This window comes from Pongo pygmaeus, chromosome 20 (genome assembly GCF_028885625.2).
Source record: "Pongo pygmaeus isolate AG05252 chromosome 20, NHGRI_mPonPyg2-v2.0_pri, whole genome shotgun sequence".
In the NCBI taxonomy this organism is placed as follows: domain Eukaryota; kingdom Metazoa; phylum Chordata; class Mammalia; order Primates; family Hominidae; genus Pongo; species Pongo pygmaeus.
This window is the reverse complement of record NC_072393.2, coordinates 44,173,759-44,199,584: the sequence shown is the minus strand read 5'-3', so window position 1 is coordinate 44,199,584 and position 25,826 is coordinate 44,173,759. Positions and strand designations below refer to the sequence as shown.

General features: G+C 49.3%; 1 protein-coding gene across 2 annotated transcripts in view; it reads right to left on the bottom strand.

Moving 5' to 3' along the window:
* The window catches only part of ACTN4 (actinin alpha 4), an 82,777-nt gene extending 60,415 nt beyond the window's left edge, over nucleotides 1-22,362 (bottom strand). Inside the window, exon 1 of one of the 2 annotated variants that reach the window (XM_054462598.2) lies at nucleotides 22,050-22,362. In XM_054462598.2, the coding sequence (XP_054318573.2) occupies nucleotides 22,050-22,211 (162 nt within the window). In that variant the 5' untranslated portion in view covers nucleotides 22,212-22,362. The remainder of the gene's footprint in view (nucleotides 1-22,049) is intronic. The other variant, XM_054462600.2, reaches the window with a different exon arrangement.
* Between the last annotated feature and the right edge of the window lie 3,464 nt (nucleotides 22,363-25,826).

Here is a 25,826-nt window from a genome sequence, read left to right as displayed (position 1 = left end):
TTTCACTTGTGGAGCTAGTGAGCCAGCATTCTGAGTGACACATTCCAAAGTGTCCCAATAACAAAATCCCAGGGCTGCAACCATGAGGATGTCAGCTCCGGCACTGTTACCAGCCTGTTAAAAAGTGGTGCAAACCTCACCAACTTCCTGAGGCCACACTGGGCTCCACTTCCTGGCAGTTACCACAAAAATGTGGCACCGAATGCAGCTACTAAAACAAGCAGCAGCTCGGGCAACCCAAGGGCCACCATCTTCCTAGGTGATGGCTAGGGATGGCTTCTGCCACCCACACCACAGCGATCTCCTCCCCAGCTACCTGTGCTCTAAGTAAAAACAGCATGCTTGCAGCTTCAAGACTAGTCCCCTACCCAGTCCCATCTACTCCAAACCAGACTGGGTCACCTATGCCTTTCCAATGTAGAAATTCTAGAGGTGCCATTGACAGGGGATACCTCCAAACTCTAGTTTCCTTGGCCAGGAGATGCATCCTTTTTGCCTCAATCTGTCATTCCGTTCCAGCAACATGTCCCAAGCCAGGAACTAAGAAAAAGCTGGATTTTGGCTGGGCGTGGTGACTCACACCTGTATTCCCAGCACTTTGGGAGGCCAAGGCAGTGGATAACCTGAGGTCAGGAATTCGAGACCAATCTGGCCAACATGGTGAAACCCCGTCTCTACTAAAAATACAAAAATTAAAAAAAAAAAAATACAAAAATTAGCTGGGCATGGTGGCAGGCGTCTGTAATCCCAGCTACTCGGGAGGCAGAGGTAGGAGAATCGCTTGAACCCGGGAGACAGAGGTTGCAGTGAGCCAAGTGCATACCACTGCATTTCAGCCTGGGCGACAGGGAGAGACTGTCTCAAAAAAAGAAAAGAAAAAGAAAAAGCTGGATCCCAAGGTGACTCCTCAGCCCTGGGGAGCCTACGAAACCATACGCCAAGAACCAAACACACAACTCACCTGGAGGTTGATTTATAAGGGAGGCAGCTCTGAACACCTGAGCTCTGAGACACACAGAGCACATTGGAAAGACTCTTTCCAAACCCATGAAGGCAAAGTCAATGGGTTTACTTCAGTAAGCCAGTGAGCAGTAAAACAAGACCACATTTACATCTGCATATCGCCCTAACACTCTGTTCACTTCCATCATGCAATTCATTGTCCATCCTTTCTTTCTTTTTTCTTTTTTTGCGATGGAGTCTCACTCTGTTGCCAGGCTGGAGTGCAGTGGCACAATCTCGGCTCACTGCAACCTCCACCTCTCAGGTTCAAGCAATTCCCCTGCCTCAGCCTCCTGAGTAGCTGGGACTACAGGCGCACACCACCACGCCCAGCTAATGTTTTGTATTTTAGTAGAGATGGGGTTTCACCATGTTGGCCAGGATGGTCTCAAACTCCCGACCTTGTGATCTGTGCGCCTTGGCCTCCCAAAGTGCTGGGATTACAGGCGTGAGCCACTGCGCCTGGCCCTTCATCATCCATCTTTTCTTTAAGGACAGGGTTGGGTTGGTTTTCTTTTGTGTTGTATGTCCAAGCCTAACATGGTATCTGGGTAAATGTCAGGTGGATTGAAGAGAAAGAATATTAACAAATCACAGGATCCAGGATCACAGGAAACCTACATGGCTCTCCTGTTTAATCTTCAAACTTCCTTCTAAAGCTGTTAGGATGTTAGGAGGGGCACAGGAAGGGGGGCACTCTAACTGTATCCTGATCCTGCATTAGCATTTCAGAGGCCGTTGGTTCCATCAAGAAACTGGACTGTGCAAAGCATGAAATGAGATACCACATTACAACCTCATCTGAGTAATCACCCAGGGTTTATTTGTAATTCTAAGGAACAGGCACCTCCAGAGACATAACTCCTTTCTTAACCAGGCCTGGCTCTTCTGACTGCCTTCCGCCGTATAAATAGGAAGCCAGCTTGCATATTTTGCATTAATGCCTTCACGCAGGGCTGCTTTGAGTTTATTTTTGTTGCTTTCATTTTAAGACTGTGTTTATGCCTCTTAGACTTCCAGCCAGAGGAAAAATGACAAGATACAAAGCTTGTCCTTTTTTCAGGGACGCTCCAGACGGTTCCTGGAGGCACATGGGAAGATTAGCGACTTAGAGATGCCAAGTCACTGGCATTGAGTAGTTCTCCAAAATGGTTTTTTTTTTTTTGGTGGAAGAAACAGATACATCAGACTAGTCCAGCGTCTCAGTTTCCACACTTCATAACGATGGGGCACCGTGCACCTAGTGTCTAACTTACCACGCTGTCTTTGGGCCACAAATTCCATACTGTAACAGCCAATTACCCAAAACACTAAATAGGGAATGGCTCAAAAAAGGCTGTCTCTGAAAAAGCAGCAGCATTTTGATGAGCAAAAATAGTGAGAGGATTTTTTAAGCTTAGAAAAACGAGGAAAGTTGAACCCAGCTAAGAATATTTCTGAGATCCCCCCGCCTTGTGATTTTTCTCCCGCTAGGCTTTTCCCTTGACTTGCCTCTTTAGAGACTGCTAAACACACACACACACACACACACACACACACACACACACACACACACACACACACACACACACACACACACACACACATTTTTTAATCCCACCAACTCTCCTCGCCCCAAGGCCAGAGGCTTGGCGGTGACAGCTTCGAACAATGACATCACCCTAGGTTTGCCTCCCTGGCAGGGTCACCAATACTGTTTGCAGTGAATTTCCTGTAAAGGCTCTTTAAGGCAGGAAACTAGTCCTGTGCCTTGAGTCCTCCCCCTGTTCTGAGCCATCCTGTCAGGTCAAAACAAAGGCTTTTTGTGTTGTTGTTTTTTTCCCCTTTTAGGAAAACAAGACTTCCCTGCACTTTTAATGAGCACCTTAATTACAAGCTAAAGAATTAGATATATTTACGGATGACCTCATGCTCGCTGATAATTAGCAATTTGAAAGACGTGGCACATCCCTAGACTCAGTTCTTTCTCCTTCACCCCCTCCCCCAAGCATTCAAGTTAATTACTAAGCTTGACCTTCTAAAACAAAGTGGGTTGGGCCCAGTCAGTCCCTACCTCCCCCAGAGCTCCCCAGCACCGAGGGGCTTGTTCCTCCCTCCCACTAAGTCAAGAATGGAATCTGCCTTAGAGAGGGCTGATTAGCCTGGGATAATGATCTAGGAGGGGTGACAGATTTCTAGGGGCCCCACTCTAAGTGTTGACAAGTTTTAATTAACGCCCAGGCTAATTTAACCCTGGCACAGTCAAGGGGAAGAAAACTGCTCATCTCAGAGGCAAGAAGTGTTGGGATATGCACAGTCCCAGCCGTGATGGCGGGGAGGCGTCTCCGAGCGGGCTCCCACTGTGGACCTGTGTGTACTTCGTGTTCTCCTGGCACGTGGATCCCACAACTGGAGATGCAGCTGACTCAGGCAGTTACTTTCCATACATTTTTTTGTGCTAGAAGGGTGTCAACAGTCTGATCAGGAAAGCGCAAACCCGGTGGCCTTCCCTTAGGGTCCTGCCTCAGCCAACAACGGGCAGCTCCTGAACAAGGCTGCACCACCCCACCCCCAGCCCCCATCGGTTGTCACTCCGTTGTAACATTTTTCCAAATTTGCTTCAGGCCTGCGCCCTGTTAGGGGAGAGGCTGGGAGGCGGACATTCTCCTCATTCTTTTGCCTTATTAGGTTGTGGATTTGATTGCTTTTGCGGGGGACAGGGGCGAAGTTGAAGAATGGCATCAGGAAGTGACCCCAGGAAAGGGGGGGCGCCGGAGGAAGGAGGAAAAGGGGATGGAGCGGCAGGCGTGAGAAGCACTGTTGGGAAGAGGCCTGGAAGGGGCAGGGCTCCTCCAAGCCCTCTAGAAAGTCCCACGTTCCAGGTCGGCAGCTGGGCACAGGCTCCTGCGCACCTCTTGGCCCCATCTGACAGCATTTCTGGGCAGTTATTTTTAGGGTTATCAGTGGGAAGCCCTTCCTGCTTCTACATCACACACCAACTGAAGAGAGGGCAGCCTGACTCCAGGCTGTAGGATGTTTCTAACTTGAGTTGGACTTTGGGGGGAAGGGGACCCAGGGAAAGAAGGGAACCCGGGGAAAGAGCCCCCCAGCTGATAGCAAACTTAGTAACAAGTTAAATTACTCATGAAAGAACCTTCCTGGCACTGCCTATGCCACATCCCAACACAAAATTGTTCAGGGCCTGTAACTCTGAAACAAGAAGCCACCTCCCAGATAATGAGGCCCAGATGGATGCAGGGGCTGGGGAGAGGGCTGCGTTAAGTCACTTGCTCAAGTGCCCACTGCCACTTGTTAGAGGGCGCTTCTTCGAAGTTGCTAGCTGGGCTCAGGAGTTGGTGCTTCCTGGGGAGCACTGGAGGAAAGGGGTGTATGTTTTGGTTTCCCACTGAGCTGTGTATTTCAGCAGGCCCCTTTGAGGGGGAGACTCAAGTAGCAGACCCCACCTGGATGCAGGACCATGTGCCATTGAAATCATTTTAGAAGCTGCATTTATTGAGCACTTACAGTGTACCAGGCACCAGAGTGCTTCCTACGCACTATCACGTCTAATCCTCAGAATCAAACTGAGGAAAGGATGATGCCCCTTTTCAAAGAAGGACACCGAGGCTTAACCCCCGCCACCTGCCCAGGGTCGCACAGCCAGCCGGTGGTGGAGGAGGTGGGTGTGGAGCCCAGGTCAGCCTCCCTCCATGCTCTGGCCCAGCCTTCTTCCTACTGACACCTTTCACTACCTCCTAGTTCTGGGGAGTGGGGAGTGGGGAGTGGGGGATGTCAAAGGCACTCTCCCACAGGAGCTTCAGTGCTCTCAACACCCCCTTCCGGGGTGCAGCTAGCTAACTGCTTGGGCCCAGGGACAGCCTGTGGTACTGCGAATCCCAGTGACATCTGAGCTGCCTCCTATCTTGGTGGGTAGGCTGGGTGCTATCAGCTAACCACCAGCTGAGCAGGCGGCTCCTCCCAGCCGCTGGGACCACGCAGGAAACTCTCTGATCCTGAATAGCCTTTAACTTCCCCAGAAAAAACTCTCCCAAAGTGGGAATGAAGCAATACATGCCTCAACTACAAGTAATGAGCTCCAGGTTCTCTTCTCAAAACACGTCCACCTCCTTATCATCTATGCCTTTCAGAAAAGAGGAAGGCAGCATCTCATAAGGACTGCTGGGCAGGGCCTCCCCGGGGAAGTCTTAACCAGGTGGAAAAGGAAATAGGAACCGGCTGTGCTAATATCCCCCGGCCCTCTCCTTCATGGCACTGCAGTGCTCCCGTGCCCAGGCTGCAGGGACAGGCTCAATCCAGCAACACTCACCACCCTCGCCATCTCCACAAACCTACTGATGCCAGGCAGTCTAATCCTTTAGGTTGGAGGCTGGAGTTCTCCTGGATGATTTCTGCCCCTACCTTACTTGCACGAGCTGAGCTATATTACAGCTGTCATGCGTTATCTGAAGTGGGGAGAAACACATCTGAAACCACACAAAGAGGCAAGCGCCGCTACCCTAACCTTATCCCACAGTGGGACCAGAATGCAACTCGGTTTGTCAGTGTGGGGAAGGCAATATCAAGGGCACTGCGGTATTTAAGTCAGACATTTGGCCATGAGCATCTGAATGAGTTTAAAAAAAAAAAAAAAAAAAAACTGGAGTATTTCCTGGGATGGGAACGCTAAGTTCCACAAGCAGCACTAAGGCAGTTATTTAAAGAAAAGAATAGCACCTGGAAGCGTAGCTTGGCAGGCAGTAATAAACTGAAGGCAGCACACTCCTAGGCCACCCGCGTTGCAGGGCAACAGAGGAGCTGTGGCAACCCAGCCCCGCCAGCAGACTGGGAGCCGATCCCACTTCTCAATACAGGGCGCCGTTCCGGCTGTGCGTGGTCATCCGGGCGGCAGTGTGCAGCACCACACGCCCTGAGGGGCTGAGACACAGGGCTTGGGGAGACCCTTGGACATGAGAAGGGAGCCTCTCCATTCTTTTTGTTGAAACCTGTGCTTATTCTGAAGAGGCCATCAGCAGGCTGAAAACATATGCCTCAGAAGGCACCCCCTCCCACCTGGGGAGAAGAGTCTGGCCCACTCACAATATCTGTGACAGTGACAGGACGCGTGAATGGATACGGACCCAGAACCCCAGGTCTGGCTATCACAGCTTCTAAGACATGGCCAAGATGAGCATAGTACCTCATCCTTCAAACCAGCAGCTCCCTGAAGACGATGCTCATGGGGACAGGAACTGGTAGGGCTACTCGAAAGAGGCAGCTAAGAAATGTTCGATTGCACGCGGGACCCCCTAATACTTGCCCCCAGCAACCTGCCCGCAGCGGGGGCAAAGGCCCGCCCCTCCTGCACACTCACCTCCTTTATGAAAGTTTCCATGACTGACCCCACCTGCCCTGATTCACCCCTTTCCTCTCCCGGGACACAGCTAGAGTGCTGTGGGCTTGTCGGTGTGCCGTTTAGTGTCCTTCTGAGGTCTCATGTGGCCTTGCTCTCTCCCCAGCTACATCGTGAGCTCCTTGAGAGCACGGACCAGGTCTCCGGTTTCTCTGATACCCCTAAAGGCTCGGCACAGAGCTCTGCTCTGCAGAGGGGCCCAGCGAGGGCTGCTGTCTGGCCATGGCGGTCATATTTCTACCTGAGTGCCGGACTCTGGGGCCCAAGAAGCCCCAACTCATGTTACACAAGAAGCCGGTTGGCTATAAAACGTGGCCGGGCGCGGTGGCTCACACCTGTAATCCCAGCACTTTGGGAGGCCGAGGCGGGTGGATCACCTGAGGTCAGCAGTTCACAACCAGCCCTGCCAACATGATGAAACCCCGTCTCTACTAAAAATACAAAAAACTAGCTAGGCGTGGTGGCGGGCGCCTGTAATCCCAGCTACTTGGGAGGCTGAAGCAGAAGAATCACTTGAACTCAGGAGGCGGAGGTTGCAGTGAGCCAAGATTGTGACATTGCACTCCACTCCTGGACAACAAGAGGGAAACTCTGTCTTAAAAAAAAAAAACAGACCCACTTTGCTCAGCAGCCCCTAATTCTGTTACCCAAGTGGTGACTGCTGGAGTCTTTCAAAGGACCTTTTATGTCTTTATAGTGTGATAGAGGCAGCTTCCCCTCCAAGACAGACTTTCCTATCTGCAGCAGCTTGGAGCAGGTTCAGCTCAGCATAAATGCATAATAAGCCACCCACCATGGAAACTTACAGCTGTGTCCCAAACGTGGGGTAGGACTCAATCTAATCTGACACATTGTCTATGTGCCATGTACCTCTTCCCACTCTGAATTGATTTTATAAAGGGGAAGTTTTGTTTTTGTATTTAAGGGGATAAGAATAAACACACACACACTTATCTCCCCTCCTATACAGCTACTTAAAAGATTTAACAAGTTCACATGGGTATGCTGCCAGGAGAATGGAAACCTCACCATCTTCCTTCCAGCTGAAGCAGCTGGGCTGGCTGCACCATCACAGGCCACCATACTCATTTGCTCCCTTATACTCTACCCAAGGGGCGATTTTTGTTGTCGAATCATCAGTGGTAAGGCTGAGAGAATCCCAGCCCATGTTCACTCTAGACAACCCATGAAGGTAACTTCTTGCCGGGTGCTGTGTGTACAGAGGCAGGAGTGTCTATCAGTAGCCGGGAGCTGTCTGTTGCTTTTCCTTCCTCTTTGAGTAAAAGCCACATAACTCGTTTGACAAGCTCTGCCTTCAAATGGGGAGTTGTGGGTCCAATGAAACCTACTAAAACCTATCGTGTTCCCTGGACTGGCTTCCAGTGAGGTACAGAAAGCTGAGCACCTCAGACTGAATCAGCCTGTATGCCTGTCTCTTTCTCTGAACTAGAACCACCCTCACTCCAACTGACCAAAGAAAACAAGGAGGAAATACTAAGTGAAAGAGGGATTTATAGAGAAGGAAAAGACCTAGGAGAAAAGCCAGTTTAAAAATCAGGCTGCCAGGCCAGGCGCGGTGGCTCACGCCTGTAATCCCAGCACTTTGGGAGGCCGAGGCTGGCGGATCACGAGGTCAGGAGATCAAGACCATCCTGGTTAACACGGTGAAACCCTGTCTCTACAAAAAATACAAAAAATTAGCCGGGCATGGTGGCGGGCGCCTGTAGTCCCAGCTACTTGGGAGGCTGAGGCAGGAGAACGGCGTGAACCTGGGAGGCGGAGCTTGCAGTGAGCCGAGATTGTGCCACTGCACTCCAGCCTGGGCGACAGAGCGAGACTCCGTCTCAAAAAAAAAAAAAAAAAAAAATTCAGGCTGCCATCTTCTACAATATTTATTGTAGGAAAAAAAAATCAGGCTTCCTGGCTTCCAACTTCAAAGAAGGAGACTCAACATTTTACAAAAGATGCTTTGTAAAGCAAGTGGCATCCCACCAGGTAGAAATGGCCTCTTGATGGGACCAAAGGGGGCTGGAACTTGTTCATGTTGTAAACGTTAAGCTCCCTAAGAGAGCCACACTACAAAGCCACTATGAGTACACAGTGCCATAAAACTCCAGATTCAAAGTTACCAACGCTTTAATCAAATACAGGTGCCGACTGCCAAAATCATCACAGAGATAACTGCAGCTTTTGTTTGGCTGATTCATGTTCTGCCGTCTTGGAGTTCCCACTTTAGAAGTCAGTTCTGGTTTGGCCTGTCCAGGAGGCCTGGGAGGAAAGGGTAGGAGTGCCAGAGTCCTGGAAGCATGAGGTTCCTAACCTACTGGCATCTAAGAGGGACTGAGTTTGCAGGCGCAAGTTGAATGTAGACTCATCAGCACTTCTAACAACACAGCTCTAAGCAATCTGGCTGTGCCCATCTCTTCCACGGGCCCTGCTCTGACCACTCGGGCCTTTCTGCTCCTCGGGGGCTCCCTTGCTTGGTTTTCTCTGTTGGAAGCGCGTTCCTCTGGTGCTCTCTTGGTTCCCTCTTTCTCATCCATTAAGGAACAGCTGAAATGCCACCTCTTCCAGACCTTCCTCTCCATCTAAAGTACCTGCACTGCACACTCCTCCCCTCACCACCCTCTCGCAAAGCCATTCCCAATCACTAGACTTCAGTGTAGTGTAGAAATAACAGCATAAACTTGAAAGCCTCAACTTCTATATTCAAATCCTGGCACTGTCACATGGGCAAGTGGCTTAAAGGCCCATGGATCCATTTCTGCATGTAAGGGTAACAACACCTGCTTCACAAGATTATACAAGTCAGTCCGTGGGCCGGGCGTGGTGGCTCACGCCTGTAATCCCAGCACTTGGGGAGGCTGAGGCAGGTGGATCACCTGGGGTTGGGAGTTCGAGGCCAGCCTGACCAACACAGAGAAACCCCGTCTCCACTAAAAATACAAAAATTAGCCAGGCATGGTGGTGTGTGCCTGTAATCCCAGCTACTCGGGAGGCTGAGGCAGGAGAATCACTTGAACCCAAGAGACGGAGGTTGCAGTGAGCCGAGAACACGCCATTGCATTCCAGCCTGGGCAACAAGAGCAAAACTCAGTCTCAAAGGAAAACAAAAAACAAAAAACCAGTCAGTCCATGGGAAGCACTTAGAATAGTGTCTAGCACAAGGTAAAATGCTAGCTGTTATTTAATTTATAGCACACAATCCTATCTGAAGTTACCTTGTTCATTATTTACATGCATGCTGTCTCCCCCACCAGCCTGTGATAGATCAAGAACATACAGAAATAAGGATGGGGACGGTGGCCCATGCCTGTAATCCCAGCACTTTGGGAGGCCAAAGCGGGTGGATCACCTGAGGTCAGGAGTTAGAGACCAGCCTGGCCAACATGGCAAAACCCCGTCTCTACTAAAAATACAAAAATTAACTGGACATGATGGCCACGCCTGTAGTCCCAGCTATTTGGAAGGCTGAGGCAGGAGAATAATGGCTTGAACCTGAGAGACAGAGGCTGCAGTGAGCTGAGATCATGCCACTGCACTCCAGCTTGGGCAACAGAGCGAGACTCCAACTCAAAAAAAAAAAAAAAAAAAAATCATCTAGAAATAAGATGGAGGAAGTTTTGCATTTGGTCATCTGATTTCCTTGGTGGCCACAACCAATCCCAAATAAGGGGGCACGCTCCCCAAAGACCCTCACTGCCCATACTCTGACATAATTGAACCCACAGAGCCTGAGCTGCTGCTCAGAAGTCTCATGTTTAAACTATGCTTGGAATGTCTGATAGGAACATGCATTTATTTTTAGGCAAGAAAGTTGTCTCCTAAGCTAACCCTGTGGCCCCAGAGCAGGCCGTATTTGGCAAGAACTGCTTTGTGCTTGTTTATTAAAGAGGCCCAAAACTTTCTCAACTCTAAGGTAGCTGCTAAGAGAACTCGGTGCGCTGTGAGTCATATTTTTACGGTCAAAGTTTGTTTCCTGTGAATCTCTGAGGTGTTTCTAAAAGGCTGGTAGGAGTCAAGTGTCACCCCTTACCTTCCACAGCTTCAAGCCACAATCTATTAACCAATCATCCCTGAATTGGCTCACAGCTCTCAATGGATTCAATTCTATCCTATGGCTTGTGCCTCATCAGTGTTAATGAAAGTTACAAAGGGGCTGGGCGCAGTGGCTTACACCTGTAATCCCAGCACTTTGGGAGGCCTAGGTGGGCATCACGAGGTCAAGAGTTCGAGATCAGCCTGGCCAACATGGTGAAACTCCATCTCTACTAAAAAATAGAAAAACTAGCGGGGCATGGAGTGCATGCCTGTAGTCCCAGCTACTCGGGAGCCTAAGGCAGGAGAATCACTTGAACCCAGATGAGGAGGTTGCAATGAGCCGAGATTGCACCACTACACTCCAGCCTGGGTGACAGAGTAAGACTCTGTCTCAAAAAAGAAAAGAAAAGGAAAAAAAAAGTTACAAAGGGAAAGGGAAAATTAGTTCAAAAAATGGCCAAGAAGGCCCTCCCCTAACTGGTCTAGGTATTTCATCTCACCCCACCATGAGACACAGTGTCGGGTGACTATAGCCGACATCCTTGAAAAAGACATCTAGAGACAGCCCTTTCTGTTTTACACAGACAAGTCCTACCACAGTCTTGGCAGTGTAGCTCAAACGATCCAAAAAAAAAAAAAAAGTAACTGCCTCACAATCCTGGTGATGTTTACCATCTGGATACCTTCCAGGACTTGAACATCTGAATCATGACTGGTTTGTAGACAGCCTGTAAGAAGGGTCGATTCATCTGACTGCCCTTGAACCGGCCTGGCAAGTTGGCTCTTCCAGACATTTTGAATTTTGAAACTGACTGTATTTCATAGGCCAGAACTGGAAGATCACAGAAGTCTTCAAATCTCTGACCCTTCCAAATGCAAGGCATACCAGTAACAGCCAAAGAAGCACTTTGTGAAAGCGTTTAATATTTTCATCCAATACATAGTTTAAGGCAAGGTACTCATTTTCTTAAAGAAAAGCAGGGAGTGGCAGGGAGAAAAGGATTTGCTGTTAGATTTGGAGTAGGGAGGATGTGGATTTAAAAAAAAAGTTACTTGTGCTCGGGATTTGTGGGAAACTTTAAGAGTTCTTTTTAATTTATCAGTGTTTGTGGAAGTAGGCAAAAGATACAGGCATATTTTGTCCTATTATTAAGAAGTCACATAGCTGAGATTCCAACTCCAAACTCCTAGAGAAAAAAAGCACTCTTCTAGGCTACAAAGCCAGCAGCGGCTTTCATGGGGTGCTCTCCTTTTTCTTCTCCCTCTCTCATGCACAAATGCACACTCCTCATCAGCAAAACCAACTGGCCTAACTCCGGCCCCGAGGACAGAGGGCCTTCATCCCCTACCTGGCAAGGCTGCTGTGCCTGTAGGTATTTTCCTGTGATACCAAGTGGCAGGATCTTTTTTTCTGCCCAGGGACCTAACACTCCACCATTAGCACTGCCTCTGGTATGAGGGCACTCCCCAAAACACTAAGTAAGCAACTCGGTTTCCATGGTGATAGCAACTAAATACCTTTCACTCACACCCAGATGGAGATTGATCATAGAATAGTAATTTGTTAACCGTTACACATACTGAGGCCTTGATGACACTAACTGAAGTCAGCTTCCACCACTGCCCTTGGCCTTGGTAAAAGAAGGCCTGTCATTTTGCTAAGGCAGGCTGTAGACCCACAGTCCTCTTCTTGAGACGTCCCCCTCAGGCAACTTCCCAGCATGCCCAGATGCCGAACCACCTGTGAGCTTCCTTCCGTGATGCCTCTCCTAACCTCAAACTGGCCTTCACCACTGAAACAAAGTGTGTATTTAAAAAACGAAAAGAAAGAAAGAAAAAAGAAATGCATCTATTTCACTTCCTGTAGTCCCCTCAATCTGGATGGCTATAATTAAGACATTATTAGAACTGGAATCAGTCATTACTACTCAGGAAGTAAGATATTAAAACTCTTTATCTTGGGCTTTTTGCAGATTAAAAGCCTGGGCAACATAGTGAGACCCAGTCTCTACAAAAAATTTAAAAATTAGTTCAGGCGCAGTGGCTCATGCCTGTAACCCCAGCACTTTGTTGGGCCAAGGTGGGTGGATCGCTTAAGGTCAGGAGCTCAAGACCAGACTGGCCAACATGGTGAAACCCTGTCTCTACTAAAAATACAAAAATTAGCTGGGCGTCGTGGCGCGCACCTATAATCCCAGCTACTTGGGAAGCTGAGGCAGGAGAATCACTTGAACTGGGGAGGCAGAGGTTGCAGTGAGCTGAGATCGTGCTACTGCACTCCAGCCTGGGTGACAGAGTGAGACTCCATCTCAAAAAAAAAAAAAAAAAAAAAAAAAAAAAATTAAAATTAGCTGGCCATGGTGGTGCACACATAGTCCCAGCTACTAGGGAGGCTGAGGCTGAAAGATCCCTTGAGCCCAAGAGTTCAAGGCTGCAGTGAGCTATGATCAGGCCACTGTACTCCAGCCTGGGTGACAGTGAGACCCTGTCTCTAAAAAATCAAAACAAAACAAAAACCACATGTGTTCCCTTCAGACATGGAGAACAAAAAGTAGGGTGTACTGCCTGCCTTCTGTGCTTCCTCTGATCCACTAGACTGTGGCTTCCACCCACTCTCAAAAGACATCAGGGAGGGGAAAAGACGAAAAGAAAAACCCACTAGAAAGCTAGTGATAGACATCACTCAGCCCCACACCTTTGGGGGGGGAAACTTTTAAAAACATAAAACAAACCACAAAGTCTTCTTTATTCCTGCCTGAAGCTGAAGACACAAATGCTATTGTATTGCTGGTGTTCTAGCATCCCATTCAATCATTGCAACCCCATCCACGACATTTCCCAAGATGACTTCATTGTGTTCTGCAGGGTAGTAACTGCCGCTTCCAACCACTTCTGCCCCATGTGGATAGTTCCACTGCAAGACAAAGAATCTGTTCTGCTCTGATATTTGGAAGAAAAACATTTAAATAAGCCTTGTTAACTCGGCAGGAGGGCACTGCTTTCCTTTTGGAATGTAGGGTTCAAATCCGCTGAAGGGGTGGCAGTCTGCTTTCTTCGTGGGAGGGGCCCAACTCTAAGAAGAAAACTGGAGCCTTAAGAGAAAAAGTTGGCTGGGCGCGGTGACTCACACCTGTAATCTCAAGACTTTGGGAGGCCGAGACCAGACTGGGCAACACAGCAAAACCCCATCTCTACAAAAATACAAAAATCAATCAGGCATGGTGGTGTGCACCTCTAGTCCCAGCTACTTGGGAGGCTGAGGTGGGGGAGTGGCTTGAGCCCCAGAGGTCAAAGCTGCAGTGAGCCAAGATTGTTCCACTGCACTCCAGCCTCGGTAAAAAGAGTGACATCCTGTCTCAAAAAAAAGGAACGAAGGAAAGAAAAAGGAAGAAAGAAAAAAGTTGTGTGAGGAACAAATGATAAACCCACATTTCTTATAGTTAGCCCTCTGTATCCATGGGTTCTCTATCTGTGAATTCAACCAAGGATGGATCGAAAATACTGGAGGAAAAAAAATGAATGGTTGCATCTGCACTGAACATGTACTTATTTTTGTCATTATTCCCTAAACAGTACAGTGTAACAACCATTTACATAGCATTTAGCATTAGGTTATAAGTAATCTAGAGACGATTTAAAGTATTCAGGAGGATGTGCATAGTTAAAATGCAAATTACACATCGTTTTATCTTATATAAGGAACTTGAGCATCTGTGGATTTTGGTATATAAGGGGGTTCCTGGAACCAATCCCCCACAGATACTGAGAAATGACTGTATTTTCAATGTGTCCTGGTTTCTTACAAAACTTCAAAAGCACTAACACTTAAAACTGAAGATGAATCAAGCATCATCCAGTCATGAGCCATATGTTTGAGTCTAGTATGGCTGGATGACACACAGAGCCAAGAGGGTCTGTGTGTTCCTGGACAAGGTGCTGCCCTGCCCACCTCGACCAGATGAGATCAAGTTTTTTCCCCAAGTGTGACATACACACGGAAAATTTTAAGGATTATCTGCACCTTATACTAAACCTTGAATCACATTGAGAAAGTTATTTCCTTTGATTCTCTTGTAAACCTGAGGACTTCAAAGAGAAAGTCTCTGCTTGGTGCTGGCGGGTCTTTAACACCTCACCAACACTTGCCAATCCCTTTCTAACAAAGGGAGCAGGCCTCAGGCCTGGGGGGCCTTCAGCCAGAGTGGTAACCACCTGGAAACAACACTGTTTTGTTTTCAATGTGTTTATTTTTGCAGTTTCCTTCTATTATATTTATGGCCAGGGAAGCTGGATTTTCCAGTTGCCATACTCTTGTCAGTTTTCCTTTCAAAACTTAATTTAAAATGCAAACTGATTCAAAGGAAATTATTATGTGTCTATAAAAGTGGTTATGGAAAATCACAAATGGCTGCAGTTTAGGAAAGAAGGGGATAAGCACAGGGGGACTGCTCTGGCTGGGGAGCCTCACTCCTGGGGGAGGGGGAGAGAATGGAACTCATCCCAGGAAGGCAGGAGCCAGCACAACAACAGGTGGCAAACAGTAAATCCCACGTAAACTCACTCCACTCGCCTTCAGATAACACTTGCATAAATCACAACCAAGAAAAAGGCCACTGACCTCTTCCAGAGTAAACGCTGTTCAAACTAAAGGGAAGGCAGGCAAGTTACACCCATCAGCTTCTAAGACTTTCCACGGACATTCCAAGTTAATGCCTCTGTTGTTTATGGAGAAAGGGGAGGGGAGGGACGTGAAAAAACACAACCAAAAAAAGGCACAACACCAAGACAAGTGTCTCGGGGATTTCTATAATCCCAGGGAGACTGCTACTTGGATAAAACTTCCCATGCACTGATATAAGGATGCTCTTGCCAGTTAAATATACGCAAAGATTTCACTCCTTTTTTCTCTTTTTTTTTTTTTTTTTTGAGACAGAGTCTTACTCTGTTGTCCAGGCTGGAGTGCAGTGGCGCGATCTCAGCTGACTGCAACCTCCACCTTCCAGGTTTGAGTGATTATCCTGCCTCAGCCTCTCCAGTAGCTGGGATTACAGGGGTGCACCACCGTGCCCGGCTAATTTTTTGTATTTTAGTAGAGATGGGGTTTCACCATGTTGGCCAGGCTGGTCTTGAACTCCTGACCTCATGTGATCCACCTACCTCGACCTCCCAAAGTGCTGGGATTACAGGCGTGAGCCACCACACCTGGCGATTTCACTTTCTGGAGGAGGTGGGATCCTTCTCTGGGTCAGGTGGTTAATTTCTCCCCTTCATAAGATTCTTCTTTAAACAGAGGCTGGAATTTAAAATGATTGTTTCTCTTTGATTCATTGAAGTTACACTCCTCGATACCTGGGATACTGAGTAAAATGTAACTCACAGACCTTCTTGAAGAAAAGTTAAGTGATACTTGTGCCACTTTATAACAAATTCTGGCCTACGCTGCCAACACTGTAAAACTAAGTTTCCTTGTAACTTGCTTTGATGTTTCCAAGTTTAAACCCATTCTAAAGAAGACTAATGAGCTCTCAAACTACCCAGTGATAGAAAGACTTCTTTCAAATCTCCACGGATGACAGTATTTATATCTGCTTAAGTAGAAGCTTCCGTCTCTCTTGTAACAGGTCAGTGCTTCAGTTACCACTGCCATTGAATTACCCACTTGCTATCACTTGCCTCTTATTTCCATAAAAAAAGAAAAGGAGGAAAAAACTGTTTAAGTTTTACCTTGTTTAAAGGTAACATGACTGCTTTTGTTATTCTGTAAACTAAATACATAAATGAAGGCAAAGGAAGAAAACTGAGGGAAGGGAACAAAATGTGAGTGATGAAAACATGGAGTTCATTAAATGAAGGAATAAAGATAAAGCCGGGGGAAACACTGCTCTAGGATATACTAAGGCCTGGGAAGAGATAAACATGTTGATATTTCAGCTATTCAGAAAACCTGAAGGAGCAAGTGATACTAGAGCAAACAGCTATTCACTAATTATATTTGCCCTTTCCTTCTGCCCTTCAAAAAAGTAAAAGCGGCTGCAAGGGAATCATTTTTTTTTTAAAGAACAACCCTAAGATCTGGTCAAAGGCTTGTACAATTCCCAGCACAACATAAATCAGTGTAGCAAAAGCGGAAAGTGTTCATCTCAACAGTTTCAAATTCCTTGGGCCTTCCCAAATCAATTCTTTTTTGGCTCCATTCTGTTTGCTAAATAGCACTGGCAAATAACTTGTGCTACACACTCAGTTCACTCTGAAAAAGGGCGCTGTCTGGCCAAAGTCTGCCATGACTGGAGCATATGTTGAAACGGCAGAACTCCCCACCCCAGAGGCTTAGACTTAAAACTTGTCCCCGCTCCCCTCTGTCATCTGATTAGGACATTTTGAGAGTACAAGACTACATTTTTTTTTTTTGAGATGCAGTCTTGTTCTGTCACTCAGGCTGGAGTGCAGTAGCGCGATCTTGGCTCACTGCAACCTCCGCCTCCCAGGTTCAAGCAATTCTCCTGCCTCAGCCTCCCGAGTAGCTGGGATTACAGGTGCCTGCCACCATGCCCAGTTAATTTTTGTATTATTGGTAGAGACGGGGTTTCACCATGTTGGCCGGGCTGGTCTCGAACTCCTGACCTCAGGTGATCTGCCCACCTCAGCCTCCCAAAGTGCTGGGATTACAGGCCTGAGCCACTGCGCCCGACCATAAGACCACATTTTAACTGACCTCCCTGACTGTGTCAGAGCTTAATAGCACCAGCACTACTTGGATATTCACACACCACCCTGCTTCCTCCAACACTTTCCGCTGAACTTTCCCCACAAGGCAGCCCACTTGGGGCCAAGCAGTCGGCTGCCATTAAATGGAGGCTTTTAGCACCAGTTCCAACTGGAGGGTGAGTCAGCTCCCTGTCGCCAAAGTAGCCTCCCTGTTGGTCTTAGCAGCCGGAACCAGGGAGGGTGTTTCAAAAAGCAGAGGGCAATCCTGGGCCCATACCCTGGATTGCCTAGGATTAGGTGAGTGGCAGGTGCCACTCCAGGGCACCAGCCAATCTCAACTCTTAGCCAGGTGAGTGTGAGTGACCCTGCAGTCCCAGGCCATCTTCCCATACCCCACCTTTTCTTCAGTCATTAGAAGAGTCAAGTTCTAAAATACATTCTGGAGAGGATGAGGGGAGAGAACAGAGTGCTAGCAGCTGAGTGGCCTCCCCATCCGTCTTACAAGAGGGCAAACAGAGTATACCTGCCTCTCACACATATTTACACAGTCTTTTTTCTAGATAACAGTTGTTTGAGTTTGGTTCCTTTTTTCTTTTTTTTTGTAAGTGTGTTACTCAATTTTGAAAACTGTTAGTCCTAGCCAGATCCTAAAAGGCAAGCAATTAGAGTAATGGAACAAAATAACAGATGGCTACTTTGGGGCCTCCATTATCAGCCTTTAAAAAGAAAAAAAGATCTACTTTAAGAAAAACAAGGCAGGGCACAGTGGCTCACGCCTGTAATCCCAGCACTTAGGGAGGCCAAGGCAGGCGGATCACTTGGGGTCAGGAATTCGAGACCAGCCTGGCCAACATGGTGAAACTCTGTCTCTACTAAAAATACAAAAATTAGCCAGGCACGGTGGCACACGCCTGTAGTCCCAGCTACTCAGGAGGCTGAGGCAGGAGAATTGCTTGAACCTGGAAGGAAGAGGTTGTGGTGAGCCAAGATCACACCATTGCACTCCAGCCTGAGTGACAGAGTGAGGCTCTGTCTCAAACACACACACACACACACACACACACACACACAAACAAAAAAAGAAATACAAAAAACAAACAAAAACTTTCAAATAATTAACTCATACCTAATACAGCCACATGGGCAACAAGAGCAAAACTCCGTCTCAAAAAAAAAAAGCCAAAGGTCAGGGTTGAAACACTGAGGCCCCTGAAATAGTGATGTTTCGGTGAACACAAAAACTTAGCAAGTGAGGCATTTCTTCTTGCTGTAATGAGATTTGGCATAACCTTCAAGAGATCTCACCCTTCCAGGACAACAGAGGGTGATGAGGTTACCCAGGCCACTTTAGAAATTGGGAGAGGGAACTGTGGCCCAGAACTATAATTGCTCAAGAATTTGCTCAAAGACCAGAACAATGCTTCTCCATCCTGCCAGGAGAACACTCATGGCCCTCTCATGTAAAAACTGTTGCATAACCTACTTATGGGTTACAGGGGTCCCTAGAAGTCAGAGCAAAGGGCTTCCAAGCAGAAGTGAGACACACGTCCCCTCTGATTTGGGCCAACTCTTGCTTAATTCCTAGAAGAATTCAATTCTACCCACTTTGAGGGCCTACAGCTGTTCTGGATGCATTTTTTTTTTTTTTTGGAGTATGCATGTACAGAACCCCCAGCACTGTCATTCTTCCTGTGCCCAGTGGCTCAGCCTTGGGGAGGCAAGAAGGGCAATCTGTCATTCACTAAAGCAACACTGCAATGTAGAAAAAACCCAGCCAGTCCAGGTGCAGTGGCTCACTCCTATAATCCCAGCATTTTGGGAGGCCAAGGCGGGCGGATCACCTGGGGTCGGGAGTTTGAGACCAGCCTGACCAACATGGAGAAACCTGTCTCTATTAAAAATACAAAATTAGCCAGGCGTGGTGGCGCATGCCTGTAATCCCAGCTACTCAGGAGGCTGAGGCAGGAGAATCTCTTGAACCTGGGAGACGGAGGTTGCAGTGAGCCAAGATCATGCCTGGGCAACAAGAGCAAAACTCCGTCTCCAAAAACAAACAAACAAACAAACAACCCAGCCAGCCTGGGAGCGCGTGGATGTTTCTTAGTAGGAAGGTAGAGAGCCACACAGATTGGTGTATTCCTTTCCATTACTCCTTCCCCCATTTCATAAAGGATCCCTACCCCATAACGGGAAAGGGCACAGAGGTGAAGCAGTAGTTTCCCCCACAGAGCAGCTAAGGGTAAATATTTGCTGGAGGAGGTGTAAAGCAGGAGGTACTAGAATCTGGCCCTGGCTGAGACACGAAAGCAGATGGTATTAGCGGACGCTGTGAGCCACCCTTTTCCCTCAACCCTGCCCGGCCCCAGAGGAAGGGAGATGGGAGGTAAGAGAATGACACATGGCAGCAAGGCCTGGAGGTTCCGGGGAGTCCTGGTTTCCACCCAGGGCCTGAATGGTGCCCCAGCCTCACCCTGTAGGCAAGGGACACTATAACCACGAACAAAGTCCACACCCTAACTCTCGGGAGGGAGTGAAACCCGGCTTGCAAAAGGAGTCACTTGGGGAGTGGCGGAAGACAGGAAGGGAGAGAAAAGGAAGGTCCCCCACCCCTATCACCTGAGAAAAAAGGGGGAGGGGTTTATTTTCTCCAGCACCTTCAGCTGCAGAAGACAAAGCCTAGACATTCTCAAAACCACCACTGCGGCCCCTGCTCCCTCCCAACTTTCCAGGTCTCTTGGCAACGTTTTCCAACCTGGCACTGCCTTGGGCAATAAATTATTGTTGAGACTCCAGAACAGATCTCACCTTCCCCTCAAAAAGTGAATTTATGCCAACTATCGCAACATGTCCACCCTGCATTAGGTGGGGCCACGGATAAGGACACCCCTCCCACCAAGCCACTGCCATCCCCCTCAGTTACTGTGGATGAGGAAATTCAAGCAACGCTGGTAATGGACCCAAGGTTATGCCCGGCCCCACCTCAGGCTGCCTTGGAATAGCTGCTCCTTCCACCCTTCCCACCCTTTCCCCTCCAGCCTGGGATAGGCTGCCTGTGCCAAGCTCCTGGCCACCAACTCACGCCCTCGAGAGGCTTCCAGTCACTCCCCACTCTGCCAGGTCACCACTCAAAGCCCTGTAGTCTGTTCCTGAAAAATCTCCACCAAACCCACTCTCCTAAACCTTCAGAGCCCTGTCCAAAGTCCCAACTCTACACACATCCCTCTTGATTAACAGAATCACCGCAGGGACCCCTCGGATCCCTTCGCATTTTGCAGATAACAAAACTGCACGGAGAGTTCAAGGGTCTTGTCCAAGGCCACAGAGCGAATCAGTAACAAATCTGGAAAGAAAATCCAGATCTCCAGATCCCACGAAATGCTTCCAACTTCAAGTACCTCCCACCCATTTCACGCACAAAACTTCTGAACAACCCCTTCCCCACACACACACCCACTCACCACGCTCCTTTCTTTAGCTCTTCCTGCACACACTCAGAGCTCCCCCCTCAACGACACTGGATTTATTCCCCCCCCCGCACCGACACTGACACCTCGCTCGGGGATCCCACTCCACTTCTGATCACCTTTTCACTGCTGTGGGGCCCTCCCAAGTTGCCCCCCCCCACCCCCCAAAAAAACAGTGCCACCTGAAAACAGTCTCTGCTTCAGGATCCCTTCACCTGCCTCCGGTCTCTCCAAAAAAGACACAAGTCTTCCTGGACACTCTGAACGCTTCCTCCCCAAACTCCTTATTCTGCCTGCACGACACACACACGCTCTCCAGTCCCGGGACTGCACCTCCAGGAGCCAGCACCCCCTCCTCAAATTCCTTTCTCATTTGTCCATTACGCATTCCCTTTCTAATGAGACTTTCATTTTCCTAAACGAACCTCCCTCCCATTATCCACCATTCCAGCTCACACTCCCTCCCACCGATCTCACCTTCTCCATCTACACTTCCTCATTCTCTCCAACGCTTTAGCTTTTCAGCTTCCCATCAGTTCTTTAGAAACCCCTCCCCAAATTATCCCCACTCTCCGTATCCCCCCTACTTTGGCTTCTCCATCCCTCATCAATTCCTCTTATTATTCCGCCTATCTCTTAATCTTCTCTTCTTCCCTTTGGAACAGGGCATCCCAAATAAATCTCACCCCATTCAAAAACGTCTGATTCACGGGCCCCTTAACTTCTTCCTTCCGCACCCCACCCTCCTCAGACCCCTAGTCCTGGCACCTCTACCCTCCTCACACCCTAAGCCCATGTCTTTTCATGCCCAATTCTACCCTTGGCCCCTCTGTTTTCATCTTCCCAGCCTCCCTAGTCTTCCCACCCGTCTTCAGACCCCACAATCTCCACTGCATCCTCACACTTGATTCTTCATCCCCTTTAGAACTCCCCCAACCTGAGGCTCCTCCAATTCCAATCTCCTTCAGATCTTTCTGCTCTCCAAATAACCAACCCCTCCACACTCAAGCTCCTCCTCACACTTCCCAGACCCAGAAATTCCCTTCCCAGCCTCCCCTGATTCTCCTCCCAGCACCCCCAATCCATGCTCCGACCCTTCAAGCCCGCCCTCGGATCCCAGTTCCATTTCAGCCTGCCCAGTGATCTCCTCGGTTTCCCCTAATGGCACGCCCAGACCCCCCAAATCCTTCATCAGCCTTCCCGATTCCTTTTTTTTGACTCCCATATTCCCCACCCAGCCGCCAATTCTCTTTTCAGATTCCCAATTCCTTCCTCTAGCTCGGCGATTCCTCCTCAGGACTCCAATTCCCTTCCCGGACCCGCCAATTCCTTCTCGGGACCCCCCCGTTCCCATCACAGACGCTCCAGTTACCTTTCAGGACCTCCCACCCCTCCCCGGGCCCCCTCAGAAAAGCCCCTCCAGCCCGTCCGGCCCGTGGGCCGCGCACCTTGCGCTGCTGCTTCTCCCAGGCCGGGTCCAGCAGCAGGTCCCGGTCCCAGTCGTCCTCCTGGGCCATGTAGTCGCCCATGCTGCCCCCGCCGCCAGCGCCATTGCCCGCGCTGCTGGGGCCGTACTGGTACGACTGGCTCGCCGCGTGGTAGTCCACCATTCCGCCGCCTCTCGCTCGCCCACCAGCCTGTCCGCTCCCGCCCCTCTGCCCGAGCCGCCGCCGCTGCCGCCGCTTCAGCCGCTTCAGCCCGCCCTCCGCCCGCGCCTGCGCACTGCCCGCCGCGCCTGCGCACAGCGCCGAGGTTGCCGCCCTCCCGCGCGCGCGCGCCTGCCAAACCAGAAAAGGCACCAAGGCCGCGCTCGGGAGCTTGGCGCCTGCGCAGAGTCCCGCTTCCCCGCTGCCCGACTCAGCCCGGCGGCGAGCCGCGCCCCCTCTCCCGCGTGAACGCGCGCGCCGTTCGCGTGTGGGCGGGGACAGATTCATGAATGATTCATAAGGGCAGGCCTCGCCATCGGACCTGAACCAGCTCAGGCTTGGAATTCACTGCACCGGGTTCCCAGTCAGTGACACAAATTCAGCAAATATTTATTGAACACCTACTCTGTGCCTGACTATGTTTTACGCAGGCACTAAAAACAGAAAAAAATCTCGACCTTCATGAAACTACCTTTTAGTGAAGGGAGCCACATACACACAAATCTACTTTTATTTTTATTATTTTTTGAGACGGAGTCTCGCTCTGTCTCCCAGGCTGGAGTGCAGTGGCGCGATCTCGGCTCACTGCAACCTCCGCCTCCCGGATTCAAGCAATTCTCCTGCCTCAGCCTCCCGAGTAGCTGGAAACACAGGCATGCTCCACCACACCCGGCTAATTTTTGGTTTTTTTTTAGTAGAGAGGGGGTTTCACCATGTTGGCCAGGCTGGTCTTGAACTCTTGAGCTCAAGCGATCCTCCCACCTCAGCCTCCCAAAGTGCTGGAATTACAGGCGTGAGCCACCGCGCCCAGCCAACACACACAATTTTTTTTTGAGACGGAGTTTCGCTCTTGTTGCCCAGGCTGGAGTGCAATGATGTGATCTGAGCTCACTGCAACCTCCGCCTCCCAGGTTCAAGCGATTCTCCTGCCTCAGCCTCCCGAGTAGCTGGGATTACAGGCATGTGCCACCACTCCCGGCTAATTTTGTATTTTTAGTAGAGACAGGGTTTCTCCATGTTGGTCAGGCTGGTCTCAAACTCCCGACCTCAGGTGATCCGCCCACCTCGGCCTCCCAAAGGAGGCTGGGATTACAGGCATCAGCCACTGCGCCTGGGATTACAGGCATGAGCCACTGCGCCTGGCCTTAACATTCAAAATTTTAAAAAATATGTGGACAGGCCAGGCACAGTGGCTCACACCTGTAATCCCAGCACTTTGGGAGGCTGAGGCGGGAGGATGGCTTGAGGCCAAGAGTTCAAGGCCAGCCTGGGCAACATAACAAGAACCTATCTCTAGAAGAAATTTAAAAATTCACTGGGCATGGTTGTGTGCACCTGTAGTCCCAGCTACTCAGGAGGCTGAGGAAGGGAGATCACTTGAGCCCAGGAGTTCCAGTCTGCAGTGAGCTGTGATCACACCAATGCACTCCAGAAGGGAAATCCTGTCTCAAAAATATACATAAAAGTAAAAAATAGGTAGTATTGTATATTCCAAGGTGTTGAGTATTTGGAGAAAAATCAAGCATGGGCTGGAATGCAAATAAACTACTCAGGTAGGCTTCATGGAGAAGGCAGACATTTGAACAAAGGTGCAAGCCACTGCATCGGGAAGCATCTTAAATTTAAATATTCAGCCAGGCACTGGTGGCTTACTCTTGCAATCCCAGCACTTTGGGGAGTCAAGGCTGGAAGAGTGCTTGAGCCCAAGAGTTTGAGGCCAGACTGGGTAACATAACAAGATCTCATCTCTACAAAAAAATGTTTACATTAAAAATAAACGGCCGGGGGCAGTGGCTCATGCCTGTAATCCCAGCACTTTGGGAAGCCGAGGCAGGCAGATCACGAGGTCAGGAGTTAGAGACCAGCCTGGCCAACATGGTGAAACCCTGTCTCTACTAAAAATACAAAAATTAGCTGGGCATGGTGGCGTGCACCTGTAATCCCAGCTACCCAGGAGGCTGAGGTAGGGAAATCACTGGAACTCGGGAGGCAGAGGCTGCAGTGAGCCGAGATCGCGTCACTGTACTCCAGCCTGGGCGACAGAGCAAGACTCTGTCTAAAATAAAAATAAAAATAAATAAATAAATATCCGGCCAGGCGTGGTGGCTCACGCCTGTAATCCCAGCACTTTGGGAGGCCGAAGTGGGTGGATCACCCGAGGTCAGGAGTTCGAGACCAGCCAGGCCAACAACCCCGTCTCTACTAAAAATACAAAATTAGCCGGGCATGGTGGCACATGCCTGTAATCCCAGCTACTCAGGAGGCTGAGGCAGGAGAATAGCTTGAACCTGGGAGGCGGAGGTTGTGGTGAGCCAAGATCGTACCATTGTACTCCAGCTTGGGCAACAAGAGCGAAACTCCATCTCAAATAATAATAATAATAAATATCCAAAACAGAGTTCCTGATCTTCCCCCCAAGCTTGGTCATCCCATCCCACAGTCATCCCTCTTCAATTCGTGCACCTCCAGCCTTGCAGGTACTGAGGCTGCAGACCTTGCGGTCATCCTTAATGCCTCTTTGTCTTCACAACCCCATCCAGTTCTTCAGGAAATTCTGTCATTCCATCTTGAAAGAATACACAGAACCCACCCACTTCCCCCTGCCCCACTGCGCCAACCAGGTTCTGTCTACCCTCGCCTCACCTTCCCTCTGGCCATTGCAGCAGTTCCCCACTGTCTCCCAGCTCCCCCTCCCACCCCCTTCTCTTTCCCAGGAGAAGCTGGAGGGAGCCTGTAAATGAATGACTGAGTCAGATCACATTCCTCCCTCCTCTGTTCAAACCCTCCTGTGGCTCCACACTCAGGGTAACAGTCAAAGTCAAGGAAAGGAAGAAAGGCTGCAGAGGAGTCTGCCCTGCCCTGCCTTGCCCAGCCCAGCCCAGTCCAGCCCGGTATTTTTTTCCTTTTTTTTTTTTTTTGGAGGTGGAGTCTCGCCCTGTCACCCAGACCAGAGTGTATTGGCATGATCTCGGCTCACTGCAACCTCCGCCTCCTGAGTTCAAGCGATTCTCCTGTCTCAGCCTCCAGAGTAGCTGGGATTACAGGCATATGCACCATGCCCGGCTAATTTTTGTATTTTTAGTAGAGAGGGGTTTTGCCATGTTGGCCAGGCTGGTCTTGAACTCCTGAGCTCAGGAGATCTGCCTGCCTGGGCCTCCTAAAGTGCAGGGATTACGGGCATGAGCCACTCTACCCAGCCAGCCCAGTGTTTTAGTTTTTTGTTTTTGGAGACAGGGTTCTCAATATTTTGCCCAAGTTGAGATCAGACTCTTGATTCTCCTACCTCAGCCTTCTGAGTAGCTGCGACTGTGAACACGTACCACCACGTGCAGCTCAGCCAAGTTTTGTTGATATTGTTGTTGGTGCTGGTGGTGGTGATGGTATTTGACACAGCGACTCGCTATGTCACCCAGGCTGGAGTACAGTGACACGGTTCCAGTTCACTGCAGGCTCAAATTCCTGGGCCCAAATGATCCTCCTGCTTTAGCCTCCCAAGTAGCTGGGACTGCAGGTGCACCCCACCACACCTGGCTAATTTCTATTTTTTTTTTTGAGACGGTGTCTCGCTCTGTCGCCCAG